Source organism: Oncorhynchus mykiss, chromosome 19 (genome assembly GCF_057628025.1).
Source record: "Oncorhynchus mykiss isolate SJ-2025 chromosome 19, ASM5762802v1, whole genome shotgun sequence".
In the NCBI taxonomy this organism is placed as follows: domain Eukaryota; kingdom Metazoa; phylum Chordata; class Actinopteri; order Salmoniformes; family Salmonidae; genus Oncorhynchus; species Oncorhynchus mykiss.
The window spans coordinates 37,773,202-37,789,102 of NC_143040.1; the positions used below are offsets into that span (position 1 = coordinate 37,773,202).

General features: G+C 45.2%; 1 protein-coding gene across 5 annotated transcripts in view; it reads right to left on the reverse strand.

Moving 5' to 3' along the window:
- The window catches only part of mideasb (mitotic deacetylase associated SANT domain protein b), a 31,497-nt gene that overhangs the window by 8,423 nt on the left and 7,173 nt on the right, over window positions 1-15,901 (reverse strand). For all 5 annotated transcript variants that reach the window (XM_090210945.1, XM_090210943.1, XM_036954601.2 and 2 more), the window contains exons 2-8: window positions 10,936-13,022; window positions 8,421-8,741; window positions 7,564-7,915; window positions 6,588-6,654; window positions 4,310-4,452; window positions 3,937-4,040; window positions 1,439-1,514 (exon numbers count right to left, since the gene is read on the reverse strand). In XM_090210945.1, coding sequence (XP_090067071.1) covers window positions 1,439-1,514; window positions 3,937-4,040; window positions 4,310-4,452; window positions 6,588-6,654; window positions 7,564-7,915; window positions 8,421-8,741; window positions 10,936-12,684 — 2,812 coding nt within the window. In that variant the 5' untranslated portion in view covers window positions 12,685-13,022. The remainder of the gene's footprint in view (window positions 1-1,438; window positions 1,515-3,936; window positions 4,041-4,309; window positions 4,453-6,587; window positions 6,655-7,563; window positions 7,916-8,420; window positions 8,742-10,935; window positions 13,023-15,901) is intronic.

Genomic DNA, 15,901 nt, shown 5'->3' on the forward strand with positions numbered 1-15,901 from the left:
TATGACAACATTTTGGGCCATTTTTGTTCGTTATGGAATTCGGCTAGGGTTTTGCCTGCTGTTCGGGTACACAAAATTTTTTCTGTAAGTAAGCCGAAGTATACGCCCCTTCGTCTGTGATTGGTTAACAGTAGGGATGACACCAAACATCATAGTTAGATGTAAAATTGGGCGACTAAGACCCCTTTCGGCAAAAACGTGAAAATGAATGACAGATTGCTTGAGTCATCTTAGATTAATTCAGACTATTTTGACTATGGCGTCTCAATATGAACAAAGAGTACTATTGCCGCTTTCCTCTCGTTTCTCAAGCAAAGGTCGTTCGGTTCGTCTAGCCGAGTTCTGGCGCTAACACCTTAAAGCTGAGAGGAGCTCTGGAGACATCCCTGCTACTATCCTGAACAAAAACATAAGCGCAACATGTGAAGTGTTGGTCCCATGTTTCATGAGCTGAAATAAAACATCCCAGAATTGTTCCTTAAAAAGCTTATTTCTCTCAAAGTCTGTGCACAAATTTGTCCACATCCCTGTTAGTGAGCATTTCTCGTTTGCCAAGATAATCCATCCACCTGACAGGTGCGGCATATAAAGAAGCTGATTAAACAGCATGATCATTACACAGGTGCAGCTTGTGCTGGGGACATAAAAAGGCCACTCTAAAATGTGCAGTTTTGTCACAATACAATGCCACATGTCTCACATGTCTGGAGGGAGAGGTTTTGAGAGAGTGTGCAATTGACATGCTGACTGCAGGAATGTCCACCAGAGCTGTTGCCAGATCATTTAATATTCATTTTTTTCTACCATAAGCCGCCTCCAACGTTGTTTTAGAGAATTTGGCAGTACGTCCAACCGGCCTCACAACCACAGACCACGTGTAACCACGCCAGCCCAGGACCTCCACATCCGGCTTCTTCACCTGCGGGATCGTCTGAGACCCGCCACCCAGAAAGGTGATGAAACTGAAGAGTATTTATGCCTGTAATAATGCCTTTTTGTAGGGGAAAACTTCTGATTCTGATTAGCTGGGCCTGGCACCCAAGTGGGTGGGCCTATGCCCAGTCATGTGAAATCCATAGATTAGGGCCTAATGTATTTCAATTGACTGATTTCCTCGCATGAACTGTAACTCAGTAAAATTGTTGATGTTGATTTTATACATTTGTTCAATATAGAAAATAGAAGAAAAAGGCCCCATGCAAGTATACAACACAGGCTTGCCTGCAGGGATGCACTTTGACATACTCCAGTGAAGTGTGATGATTCTGACTCAGTAAAAGGACCCACAGAGAGTTATGCACACAGGCCTGCCTGCAGGAATGCACACACACACACACACACACACACACACCATAACCCGGTAGACACAGTAAGAAATGACCAGTACCCATAGAACTAATAATGCACAGATAGTGTCTTACTCTATGACATGACAAACCTGAGTAGTGGTAGTCTCCTAGTCGGTGGTCCTTAGGGAAGACAGGGTTTTTCAACAGCAGGAAGGCCAACGCTCCCTGAACACCAAGAACAGCATTATCAACCCAACCGTTCACAAATGAACTCACAAGTGTAAACACGTAGATCAACTGCTCACGAGACACTGAGCAATACTTGAAATCAAGGGCTACTTGGTTGGTTTTCAGAGCACACACACCGGACGCTGATCAGGGTAATGCTTGATATTGATATTGACCGATTCCTTGATATTGAAGCTGATCTGTTGGTCATTGTGATGGGATGGATTAACCCGGAGAGCTACTGTAAGAGAGCAACAGCAATGCCTCCTGATGCTGGAGCGAGACAGAGAGAGAGTGGGCGCACCGCACACACTGATAACCACCCTCGGTCTCCTTGACAACAACATGGTGCCACTACCATAAAGCCCTCTTTCTCTATCTTTTTCCCCATCTCCCTTCCTCTAACTCAATGTCTCTCTCGCTCTCTGAACACTCTGCTGAACATATGTGACCTTTACTCCAGAGTGAGTAAGAGAGAGCGTGTGTGTGTGTGTGTGTGTGTGTGTGTGTGTATACACGTCTGTTTTCTACATTGGGCATATGGAGCACTGGGCATATCTTATAACAAAACAACACACAGATTAGGGCGGCCGAATGAATGGGCACAGTCATTATGCTCTTTCTAGAATGCCCATTAAATTCTGTTTAGGTGCATTTTTAACTGTCTCCATGGTTAAAGTAGTAATACATGTATTTAATTGTTGTAAAAAACAGTGAGTGTGCTTCATCTTACATCGAAATATGACATTATTTTGACATTGGTAATTATTTTATATTATGCGAATTTCTCGACAGTGGAAAGAACGTGTTACTACATTAGACAAACTAACGTTTTCAACTGAGCAACCTTTTGCTACATTGTGCACTAATGAACAGGCCCCTGGCGTAACCTGATCTGGCTGATGCTGAGGGGGCGAGGGATGTTTAAGGAGGAAGCGTTGCCTAGTCTGTGCCCAGCTGAATCATATCTTGTGTAGGCTACATGTGAACTCTCAACGCAGTTACTGAAGGCAATCTCCATCTCACCTTCACAAATCTCCAAACTATCTTTATGGCTCTGGCCGAGACAAAATATAACCTGCAGCTTCTCAATATTGACAAAATGTCCGGTAGATTGTGTTCATAAACGTGCTTGAGGAAATAGACATCTTTCCATGATGTTACAATAACGAAAGCACGGGCTTGACTCATCAGATTTGGGGGGGGGTTTGGTCAACCGCGCCACTATCCAAGGTGCTGAATCTCTGCTACGACACAAAAATATGGTGCGTAAAAAAACAACCCAATTTGGGTTAGCTTGTAACCCAGCGCTGGGTAAATATTGGACAGAACACAAACTGGGTTATTTTGACCCAGCCAGTTGGGTGGTTTGGATTACCCAAACAGGTTAATTCAACCATTAATTGGGTTTATATTCACTTTAATGCTGCGTTGACTGAGAAACCGGGTCTTCTTTATTCTAATTGCTAGGTTATTTCCAGGAGGCGTGGCCAATTAGGGGTGTGGCTTTCAGATAGTTTCTTTTTGGCCGCCCGTGAGAGTAAACGTCATTCTGTTCATCATGTTAACTTCGTACACTGCAAATAAAACTGATCCTTGAACATTTTTGCACTTCACATATTCTAATTTAACATTAACAACATTATTATTTACATATTGTAACAAAGTGGTAACTATCCCAGCATTGGGATATGCATAAGAACTGATAATCGTGAAAGCCTCCTTTTTCAACAGGATGCTACCTAAATCAGGTAAAAACTATTGAAGGAGACCAAAAACGTGCTACGATTCATTGATTTTGATGATAGTGAAATCATGAAAATAAGTGTGTCTTGCCTACATAGATTCAAGGAGAACAAGGCAACTAGGAGGAATAGTGAACTCAATAGCACCTGTGCTGTATCATACCTTGTTACATATTCACCACAGTTTACACAGCCCTCCCCTTACCATACACCATTTGTGGTTACAGTAGGAAGAGAGTGCTGCGCTACAGTAGCCAGAGTGGCCATGTGGGTTCGATTCCCGCTGGGGCCACCCATACGTAAAATGTATGAACAGATTACTGTACGATGCTTTGGATAAAAGCGTCTGCTAAATTACATATATTATTATATTATGAATGTATTGTGAATACATTCGGAGGTGGTATAGCTAGTTGTTATTCTAGTAGGATATTGGAACACAGCCTGCGTCCAGTTAAATCACACCCACTAAAGCCACGGTTGTTCTCAGTAGACACAAAATGGATGATAACCGTCACAAACAGACAGATACCATCTGCAGTTGTCCAATAACACACACTCTCTTTCATGTTCAACCCATTTCGCTACAGTGTGCCCTAATGAACACAACCCAGCTCTCCTCCACCTCCCGGTCATCCCTTCTCAGTCAACATGACCCATCATGCATTGCTCACCATGATGTCACCCTTGCACTCGTACAGGCAGTGCAGCACCAGCTCCTGATTGGTCCCTCCTCCGTGCAGAGCACTGGAGCATGACAGGTGCATGAGGTCATCCACTGGAAGGAGACAGAGGGAGGGGGAGAGAGGGAGGGGGAGAGAGGGAGGGGAGGAAGGGAAGGAGAGAGAAAGAAAGAGATTGGGATCAAGATCGAGATAGCGTGATCAGCCCATTGTTGTCAATGGGTTCTTCAAATCAGCACTGAATGTTTGATTTACTGAGACTCAAATTTACTGAGACTTAAATTTGACAAATACCAAACCTGAGTATTGACAGTTTTAGGACAGAGGATTAAAGATGTGTCAGCTGATATGTTAAGTCTGTTACCTCTCTCGTGGTGTCCAGGTTTAGCCTCCAGGTCGTGGAGAGGAGCCCAGACCAGCAAAGCCTTGTGATGGTCGTGTTTGGCCGCTGAACGCTGCCTCAGCTCTGGAACCTCTGCCTGGTACCGGACGCCGATGTTTATACGCCTGAGATGACAGAGTGTACAGTCAGTGGCTGGTTGGGAAGACAGAGAGAGGGGGTTACATTTGTTTGCATGAGGTACCATCTTAGCCCTGCTATGGGTTAGCCTTCACTATTCTGATGTCTGTGGAGGACACAGCCATATGTTATGGCTAGCACTCTGGGATCAGGGGTACTCAACTCTTACCCTACGAGGTCCAGAGCCTGCTGGTGTTCTGTTCCTACCAGATAATCAACTGCACCCACCTGGAGTCCAAGGTCTAAATCAGTCCCTGACTGGAGGGGAACAATGGAAAAACACAGTGGAACTGGTTTTGGGGTCCAGATTTGAAATTGGAGGGCTCTAAATCATATTATTGTCATTGACAGGGACAATCTTTTGTAACTACTGTAAATGTTCTATTTAAAATAAATATCACGTGAATAAATGTTCTTATCCAGACATGTAGCTACCTAGGGGGTCGGCTGTGTTGCAGAAATAAGCCAAAGCTCATCATTAAGAAATACATCTCTGCACCCAAATCTACAGGGTAAAAATGATGCTGTCAGTCTATCAGATTACCCTCAGGATACTCCAAATATAGCTAATGGCTGCTTTGGAAACCGTTTGGAACGCAGCCGATTTTTTGCCTGCTCCCTGCCTGGTCACAAATTGCAAAGGCCTGCGAGCTCAGTTCGGGCCCCTCCTCCTTCCTCGCAGAGTGGGCTAGCTGGGGCACATTCAGGAGGGCACAACGTTGTCGAACGTTCAGAGAGAAATGTATGAGGCCTATGTAGAATAAAGAATCACGTCAGTTGTGTTCGTTACATTTCAATCTGCACCTTTCACAAAGATTGCCTCCTGAACTAACCCTGGCATGAGCTGATCTGAAGACTAAATGGACTTCTCTAACAAGAAACAATAGTTTTTGTTTCCCATTGTATTACGTTTCAAAATTATAAACTGCGGCTACTCACTTAACAAAATGTCTGGTACATTGTGTCCGGGTTTGACTAGTCAGATTTGCAGGGATTTGCTCAACCGCGGCGCTATCCATGGTGCTGAATCTCTGCTACTACACTCAAAAAAATGCTGGGTTAAAAACAACCCAATTTGGGTTAGCTGGTAACCCAGCACTGGGTAAATATTGGACAGAACACAAACTGGGTTTATTTGACCCAGCCAGTTGGGTTTACGTGAATAACCCAACAAGTTGGGTGGTTTGGATTACCCAAACAGGTTAATTGAACCATTAGTTGGGTTTATATTCACTTTCATGCTGCTTCATATTTCAGCTTTCATTCAGCTGGGACTTTTTTTTATTCTAATCCGTAGGCTATTTTCAGGAGACGTGGCCTATTAGGGGCGTGTCTTTCAGGTAGATATTTTTGGCCACTCGTGAGATGTCATTCCTGTTCATCATGTTAACTTTGTACACTGTAAAATCAAATGTTCCTTTAATATTTCTGCACTTTACATATTCCAATATAAAATGTATAACATTCGTAACTATCCCAACATTGGAGAACTAATGCTTGTGTGTACGCCTCATTAAAAGCTACAAACGTGTCAGTGTTCAACCTTAACATGAGATAACAATACAACAGCACATCTGATCCCGAATTGAATTTTGACTCTCACGGGGGGCCAAATATAACTATCTGCAAGCCACACCCCAACTAAGGCACTCCTCCAGTCTTCTGATCTGACCCACTGGGTAATATCCTAATAACCCAGCATCAAAAACTCAACCTGGCTCTTTTTAAAGAAAACAACTCAACTAAGTGACCCAATGTCTACAACCCAGCAGAGGGGTCATCCCTGTGACAAAGTCACCACAATAAGAGAGTTATCATAAAGAAAAAAAAATACCGATATCCCCCTGAGCCAGGTGCTGTATTTTAACTAGGCTGTAGGCTACTAACTTCACAATACCTTAGGTCTACATTCAAACTATGCTACATCAACAAATTGTGTGGTGACTTTGACAGAACTTTGAGTTGATTCAATTGTGACAAATGCAACAGGAAATCAGTAAGATTCCTGTCCATATTGAACGGGAATACCGGGATATTACAAAGATGGTTGTAATTTTCTCTGGAAGAAAAATGTATAGATTTTCAGGAAAATATTAAACCCTAGTGTGTGTTCTGTACTCACGGTTCTATACTGACTGGAGTGGCCTCGCCGATTGCAGAGAGGACTGGTGGGGTTATGTCAACGCTGTCTGAAAAACACAAAAAAAAACATATTACCCCAGGTAAATTGACTGAGAACACATTCGCATTTACAGCAACTATCTGGGGAATAGTTACAGGGGATAGGAGGGATGAATGAGCCAATTGAAAGCCGGGAATGAGTAGGTGGCCATGGTGGCCAGATTGGAAATTTAGCCAGGACATCAAGGTTAACAGCCCTACTCTTACCATAAGTGCCATGGGATCTTTAGCGACCACAGAGAGTCAGGACACCCGTTTAACATTCCATCCGAAAGACAACACCATACACAGGGCAATGTCCCCAATCACTGCCCTGGGGCAATGGGATATTTTTTTTAGGCCAGAGGAAAGAGTGCCTCCTACTTGCCCTTCAACACCCCTTGCAGCAGCATCTGGTCTCCCATCCAGGAACCAACCAGGACCAAACCTGCTTAGCTTCTGAGGCAAGCCGGCAGTGGGTTGCAGGGCGGTATGCTGCTGGGTGAACTTTTTAATTTACTATCCTTATACCTCCTCCTTATCTTCTTACAGCAGAAGATATTTAGAACCTCATGCATATTACTCAAGAAAAGTTTATATGAAAGAATAATGTCATGGTTCAACTCACACAGCTACAGCTTGTTCAAAGCATAATGTCTGGTTTCCAGGTCCCAGATTAAGCCTTTCCCTGAACTAAAAAGCATGAAAGAATCTCCATTGAAAGTGTTTTTTTTAGTCCAGGACTTGTCTTAAACTGTGTCTGGGAAACTGGTGCCAAACGATCTACAACCCCCATTAGGACCCAGGTAGAATACATTTGGGACTACAAATCCTAGTCGGACCCAGGTTGAGTTGTTTGGACTACAAATCCCAGTAGGATTTAGATAGAAGATCTTTGAACTACAACCCCCAGTAGGACCCCAGGTAGTGGTACTCACTGGATCTCAGCAGGCTGCGTGTGGCTGATTTGGGTGTTATGGGTGGAGGCAGACCCTGACTGGAGACAGCAGCTGCAGCAGAGGAGAGGAAGGTAGAGAAGTAGAGACCTGATCCCCCTCTCACAGGGCTGAGGATGGGCGGGGGGGTGTAGGGGGGCATGGTCAAGGGGTTGTCAATCAGCCGGACAGGGGAGCGGAGGTGGCTCTGGTAGGGAGTGATGCTGGAGTAGACAGTCGGGGCGATGAAGGTGCCAGGTTTGGGAGGCGGGATGAAGAGAGGTTCGGGCCGGGGACGCCGTTTGGACTTTTTTCCGTCGTCGTCGTCGTCCTTCCCTCCCTGGGTGCCGCCGTTCTAAAGGAGGAAGTAGCACATCAATACAAACATTCTTACATAACTGACAACACAGCACTGTTCCAATGTCCAAACTAGCATACACCAGTTAGTAAGAAGAGATGTATTGTAAGTGAGTTGTTTATCTGGTCAGATACATTCTACAATATATAGAATTATCCTCCCATACATTACATGTCCAGTTCAACCCCACCATGGTACTTGTACAGTACATATTCCCTCATAGATTGTACTGTATGTACAGCACAGTGGTAGGCTATATCTCCATCAATAGTGTGGATAACCCCTGCTAATCTGCTTGACCTGATCTGAGGCAGCAGGAGGGAGATTCGGAATGAGGGCAAGGGGGGAGAGAGAACATGGGGGAACCAGGGGAGAGTGGGGTGCTGGATAAGGGGGAGTGGGAGAGAAGATGGTGGCAAGATATGAGAGATTATAGGAGAAGGAGGTATGAACCAAGCTCTTTAGTTAGGTGTGAGGGGAGGGGAAGAATTGCTGGACCCACCTGTCCTGAGCTGTCCGTCAGAGAGTTCCTGAGCGATCGTCGGCGGGTGACGATGACGGAGGGTTTGCGGTTCATGCTGGTCATGTCCTGGAGCGTGGAGGGGCGCTGTGGCCAGCTTGTGCCCAGGATAGAGTGCTCCCTGTCTAGGGAGGATGAGGACGAGAGGCTGTCTGGCCTCCGTACGGGGACTGACACAGGGATGACCAGGGGCATCATGCTCTCATCACGAGGCCGCTTGGCGCTGTGGCCTCCAGAATCTCTTTCCAAGGTCCCTCGCCGTGGCGCTGGCCTTTGGGGGCTCCAGGGTCTGTGGGGCTCCTCCTGCGGAAGAGACAGACACATACACACATCATCCCATATCGAATGTGAGGCTACCTGAACAGGCTTCCTTTACAGACCAAATGAGCAGCCATAGCTATTCCTTACTACGTCATGTATTACCTTTGTATCGTCGTGTTGAAGTAGAGGCACGGAAAACCTGTTTCAGCAGAATCATACTGCCCGGAAGCTAACACAAGTATATTGCCCGGAAGCTAACACAAATATATTGCCCGGAAGCTAACACAAGTATATTGCCGGGAAGTGACTTTCCATTCCCTAAATAAACATTCTAAAAATGAAGTGAGGTTGTTGCTCAACCCTAGTAGAGTATTTGATCAGCTGAAGCGAGTGAGTGAGCGTGGCAGAAGCCTATAGGAGTGAGCGTGGCAGAAGCCTGTAGGAGTGAGCGTGGCAGAAGCCTATAGGAGTGAGCGTGGCAGAAGCCTATAGGAGTGAGCGTGGCAGAAGCCTGTAGGAGTGAGCGTGGCAGAAGCCTGTAGGAGTGAGCGTGGCAGAAGCCTGTAGGAGTGAACGTGGCAGAAGCCTATAGGAGTGAGCGTGGCAGAAGCCTGTAGGAGTGAGCGTGGCAGAAGCCTATAGGAGTGAGCGTGGCAGAAGCCTGTAGGAGTGAGCGTGGCAGAAGCCTATAGGAGTGAGCGTGGCAGAAGCCTATAGGAGTGAGCGTGGCAGAAGCCTATTGGAGTGAGCGTGGCAGAAGCCTATAGGAGTGAGCGTGGCAGAAGCCTATAGGAGTGAGCGTGGCCTGGTCCTGGAGCCCTATTCACTGTCTATTCCCAGTGGAAAAGTCGAGCCTCCAGCCCCAACACCAGGACAGGAGAAAGAGAGGCATACATTCTGCTGAGCACTGCACCCCAGCCCCCTACACCGGCCCCCCCTGGTTTCTGCCTGTACCCCTCCCCAACAGAGTCCCCCCCAGGGGGTGGAATTTCAGCCCTATGGTGGAATGAATGGGGGAGGAGTGCAGAGTGAAATGGGTCCAGTCAGCATTCAGCAACGTAGCGGTCCTATTTTATAATGTATATGGTAAGGCACGAGGCACCCACATGGGAGTGCAACGTTACTAGCTAACTGCACAGTCACGTAGGGGAAGACCAGGGCTGCATATCCCAGCAATACCATCATCACTCACCATGTTGCAATGTATTATAAAGTGATAGGTCAAAACTTTTCTAGCAGTTTCTTTACACAAAAAGATCAGGAGCAGTGCTTATTATCTGTCCACGTGCCTGAAGACTCAAAATGTAAACAAAAACTAAATGCACTGATGTTCTGTCCTGCAAAATCAATCAGTTCCCCTGTGTTTATATTGGGTTGATTGACTGCTTATTCCGCTCAGAAAAGTGCTAATCATTCATAAACAACATCACGGTCTGACTCAGTAGGCCTTGGCAGATGGGTTAAGGTTTTTGTTTGTTGCCATTCTAGATAAGGGAGCCGTAATCCCTCTGCAATTATTACCCAGGTAAACAACAACAAAATGGATGTTTTAACATCTATAGAAGATTCCTATTAATGCAGCTCCTACAGCCCAATACCTCTTCAGCACTGTGTTTTTTTTAATTGATTTTTAAGTGAGTGCATGCATGAAAAGTTGGGTTAGAGTTAGGGGTGTGCATTTGACAATATTTAAATATTTAATAATATCATGACATTTTTGAGGATGGCCAGAAAAGCCACAGTGTGTAAGCAATAAGTCTGATTTCCACCGTGAACCGATTCTGTTACGAAAAGGTTTCCTGGTGAGTGTTTTGCATTGGTCTGTGTCAGGTCTTGTGGAAACTCTGTTCGGTGCGTGCCTGTAATTGCTATTTGAAGTGGGGAGAATAGCACATGTCAGGGTAGGCATGGTTATAAAAATGACACTCAAAATGTTGGTATGTCATGGTATATGTCCTTGTAGGTAACAATTTCACAAGGATAAATCTAATTGAATTCATAAATAAGCTTTTTCATTGTCAAAATAGGCTGACCATTTTTTTTTATCCAGAACATAACACTCACTGAAGTAATCGAATACTAACTTCTGTTCAGATACCCAGATATCTGGATAACAGGGCCCATTCCTAGTTAAAATTGAGGGTGGGGATATCCCTGTTAAATCATGTAACTACACTATACCCTTCAAAACATGACCACAAGCACCACGAGCACCAGGACATGCAGCCATATTTACCTTGACGATGTGTGGCGGTAGTGACTCCATCTCTGAGGCTTTCTGGGCCAGTGTCTCCAGGTTAACCTCCTGGGAAATCCTTTGTTTCCTGCATGTGCTCTGAATGACCCCTGTAGGGGCCAACTGGGCAGCATGGACCTCTTCCACCTTGGGGGCTCCACCTGGCCCTTCAGAGGCCCCATTCTGGGCCCCATCAGATGGGATTACGAAAGGGTTGTCAACTGGTGGTGATCCACCTTCCTTGGAGAGTCTCCTGGACCGTCGAGGCTGCAGCTGTAGCTGGGGAGGTTGGAGCTGTGTCTCTGTGTGGGGGAACTGGGGGTCTGTGCGGTGGGGAATGTGTGTAGAGTCTGGGGATGTTTCCTTGAGGTCTGGGGGGGTTGGTGGAGGAATGGTATCCTGGGAGTGCACCAACACGGGCGGCTGGGAGAGAGGATGTAGGTGGGTCGGTGGGTTTTGGTTGCTGGGGTAAAATTCTAGTACATGTTGTGGTTGTGGCTGCAATTGCTGTTGTTGTATTTGGCGTCGTTGTTGTATTCGTTGCTGTATTTGCTGCTGTTGTATTTGTTGCTGTTGTATTTTCTGCTGTTGCTGCTGAACCATTTGCTGCTTCATCTGATGGTGTTTTTGTTGCATTTGTTGTTGTTGCTGTAATATTTGTTGCTGTTGACGTTGCTGTATTTTCTGCTGCTCCTGCTGTTGCAGCTGCTGCTGGAGCTGTGGATGCTGTTGGGGTTGGGGATGCTGTTGGGGTTGGGGATGCTGTTGGGGTTGGGGATGCTGTGGGGGTTGGGGGTGCTGTGGGGGTTGGGGGTGCTGTGGGGGTTGGGGGTGCTGTGGGGGTTGGGGGTGCTGTGGGGGTTGTTGGGTGTAGTTCAGATTGGGTAAAGTCCTGTTGCCCCCCTGAAACACCTGGTAGTAGCCAGCCGTCAGGTGCTGCTTGGGCTGGCCGAAGGCTAGCTGGAAAGGCTGAAGCACGGAACTGCCCCCAGGGTTGGATGTGCTGTGCTGCTGGGCGTTTAGAGCACCAGGTTTAAGGGTCTGTGGGAAAGCCTGAGACTGGGACTGCTGTTGGGAAGTATGATGCTGCTGCTCCCACTCTAGACTGTGAGCCTTGGCCACATCCCTAATGTCTCTGTAGGCCTCTCCTCCAGCAGGGAGAGAGTTAGGGTTAACCACCTGCTGCTGCTGAGGTGGCTGCTTCTCTGCAGCCCTACTAGGGGGCTGGGGCTGCTGTGGTTGCAGGGGTGAAGGCCCCTCACGGATCTGCTGCTTGACAAAGGCATTCTGGACCTGGGAACGTGAGTCACCGACACCACCTAGGTACGGCGCAAAGTTCTGCCCCCAGTTAGCCATAGTGACACCCTGTGTCCAGTTCCCAGTCCCAGTTCTTTGTGGAGGCTGCGGTTGGGCTGCTGGGTCCTGGTGAACCCACTTCATGGGTACAGTCTGTTGGTAATGTCCCCGACTCTGGTCTCCTTTCTCTGGGCTGAATATCACTGAGTTGAGGTACATACCAGTATGGGCGGCCTCTGGGTTGGAGGTTGTGGAGGTGACGGTGCCTGCAGCCTCACTCTGCCCAGGACCAGGCCCTGAGGCTGGGGCACCAAGGGCGTAGTAAGAACCTTCTGGATGCTGCTGAGAGGACGTCTCCTTCATCGCCACTCCTTGGTCGTTGAAAAACGAGATGCGCTTGCCTGTTCTCTTACTGTTGGGTTTCTGCTGGGGTGGTAAACTCATGGCTAGCATGAATAACGGGGCGAGGTTGAAGTGGTGGGGGGCTATGGGGTACTAGGTGCATAACAGTCCCCCAGCCACACAAACCACCAACAAATATGTCCCCTTTAACTGGCCCAATCTGAAGACAAAAAGGAATAGAATGTTCACAGAGCACACCCTAGGAGAGGGGGTTGCATTTTTTTATGGAAATCATCAAACCACATGTCAGGGAGTTGGACTAAACGTAGACAAAAAAATATATATATATATTCTTCCCTTTATCTCCTCTTCCTGGTGTATTGAGAGGTTGCCGGTGCTGATAGAGATGTCTGGATGTCCACTGGCCTCATTCATTTATGGGAGACACCCTGTGAAGAGACCAGAGGGGTCAGGCATGTTTTTACAGGGCAGTCCAGAGAGGTCGAAAACACGGGTCCTAATGGTCCTATTGTAAAAGCTGCCTGCAGCCATGTGAAAACCTGCTATGGCCTGGGGGCCTTTCCAACACAATGGAGTACCAGGGAAATGTATTGGGTTAGGTGGGAATGAAAGAGTGTGTGTATATGTGGAGTGTGAGATAGATTCAAGAGAGGATTCGGACAGCAACATTGAAAATGATGATATTGGCACGGGCAGTGATAATTCAGATGGAACATTAAGCAGGTGTGATGCCGAGATTCAGATCTTTCACTTTAAAATGCATGCCAAACAAAAACCAATGATTGCAAAGTTAACACAAACCATACAATTCCATGCACAAGGACAACTTTTAACAATTTCCACTACATTTTGTGCCGTCTTTCTGTTACCAAACTTTGCATGTACACTCCAAGTGAATACGTTTTTGTAAAATGTTTTGCAGATTTTTTTTATTTGTTTAAGTAGTCCAAAGAGTTGCATAGTTTCTTTAACTTCACAATCATTGGTTTTGTTTGACATACATTTTAGGGCTGACCCCATTTAGTCGACTGGTCGATTGTTTGGTCGATAGGCTGTTGGTCGACTGAGATTTCTTTAGTCGAGCAGTAGCAAAGACAACTGTCTGATTCACGTCTGTCTGAGTGGACTGATCCATTGTGGAGGCCAATGAGGAATGGGGATGGCACAGTCCTTACCTTATTGTCTAAGAAAGGTGAGGAAACCACCTTAATTAGGTCTATAATCAACAGCCTAACCGTTAAAGGCTTTATAAATCATCCATTAGGTGTATTTTATACAGGTAACGAGTTCAAACAGGTGCAGTTAATACAGGTAATGAGTGGAGAACAGGAGGGCTTCTTAAAGAAAAACTAACAGGTATGTGAGAGCTGGAATTCTTACTGGTTGGTAGGTGATCAAATACTTATGTCATGCAATAAAATGCAAATTAATTACTTAATCATACAATGTGATTTTCTGGTATTTCGTTTTAGATTCCGTCTCTCACAGTTGAAGTGTAGCAATGATAAAAAATTACAGACCTCTACATGCTTTGTAAGTAGGAAAACCTGCATAATCGTCAGTGTATCAAAAACTTGTTCTCCCCACTGTATATATATTTCAAAAATTGGTGTCCAAAAATAACGATTTCCGATTGTTATGAAAACTTGAAATCGGCCCCAATTAATCGGTTGACCTCTACTCTAGACAACATGAAAACAGCCAAACCACCTCTGCTAGGGCAATTCAAATGGTCAGAGTGAGGTGTTTTCTCATTTTGTGTCTGGACGTAGCTAGCAAGCTAGCCAAGTTTAGCCAGTTAGCTTGGGTGCTTGACTGCCGTTGTGAGGTCAGAACGCTCGGATCAACCCTACTCCTCGGCCAGTGTCCAGTGTGTGCTCTAAACACTCCGAGAGCAAAACGCGCTGAATTTACAAACGGACAATGCTCTGAATTTACGAAAGCCTAGAGCGCAATCTGAGCGCACTCTGACACTCCAGTGTAAATTTACACTGTTTACACTGTTTCAAAATGATTATTTATAATAATAATAATAATAATAATAATGCTCCTTTTTCTTGATCTCCTTCTTATTGTGATTATTGTAATGATGATGATAATAATAATAACAATAAGTAATGTCATTATTAGGCTTAGAATAGCAGCCTTGTAAGCAAAGGGTTACCCAGACTATTTGCATTGCCCCACCCTATTTTACACCGTTGCTGCTCCCTGTTTATTATCTATGCAAAGTCACTTTAACTCTAACTACATGTACATATTACCTCAACTAACCGGTGCCCCCGCACATTGACTCTGTACCGGTACGCCCTGTATATAGCCTCGCTACTGTTATTTTACTGCTGCTCTTTAATTATTTGTTACTTTTATTGTCTATTTTTTACTAAACACTTATTTTTTTAATTAAAACTGCATTGTTGGTTAAGGGCTTGTAAGTAAGCATTTCACTGAAAGGTGATTTGATTTGTATTACCACCATTGAGCTGTAGGCCTAAAAGGGCATCCTGTTTAATCTTAATACCTTAACTTACTTAGGCCTGTATTTCAATACTTATACAGGCTACTGTATCAATCAATCATTCATTCGTTCAAGTCATCACACAGCATACAAGTCATTCATGATTTGAAATGCAATCAAGCATTTTCATTTTAAAATAAAGCGACCCTTGAATAATTAGCTTAAACAATAAATATACCGTTCCATGCAACCATTTTGTCTTTTCTGTAATAGAGGCTTGACAAAAAAACACTACAGCAGACTCTCTGATAGGCTTATCATTTATTTAGTGTTGTTTACATCGTTCCAAATGTTCAGAAAAGTTCTATTGTAATCTAACAGCACCAGTTTGGGACACATAATATGCACGCAGTGCTTTCTCTTTACCTTCTTTTTCTAGATCTCCAGCATTTTCTACAACTAGTCAATTGTATTCCACACACCTGACTTCCCCTTTACCTCAGGAGGTAAAGGGGAACCAGTAGCCTAAACACTCCCCCGTTTCGAGTTTATTTGTTACGTCCTCTGCATCCATTTTGCTGAAACGGTGTTCGGAGAGAAAGACAACGGGTGCTAGTCACAGTCTTTAAAAAAAAAAAATATGTAAACACAGCAAGTCTGAGCCCGGCCCCGGCACAATCAAATAAATTGCTGGTCGGACTCCCTCTAGTCATTTGTGTGTCTTAATTATTTCATCAAACAGTGTGCTTAATAGCATCAGACAAGCACAGTGAATATAGTGGATTTGATTAAAACACATAGGATATGTCTACACAGGGGAAAAAACTAGTTTTAAAACTACGACCAATT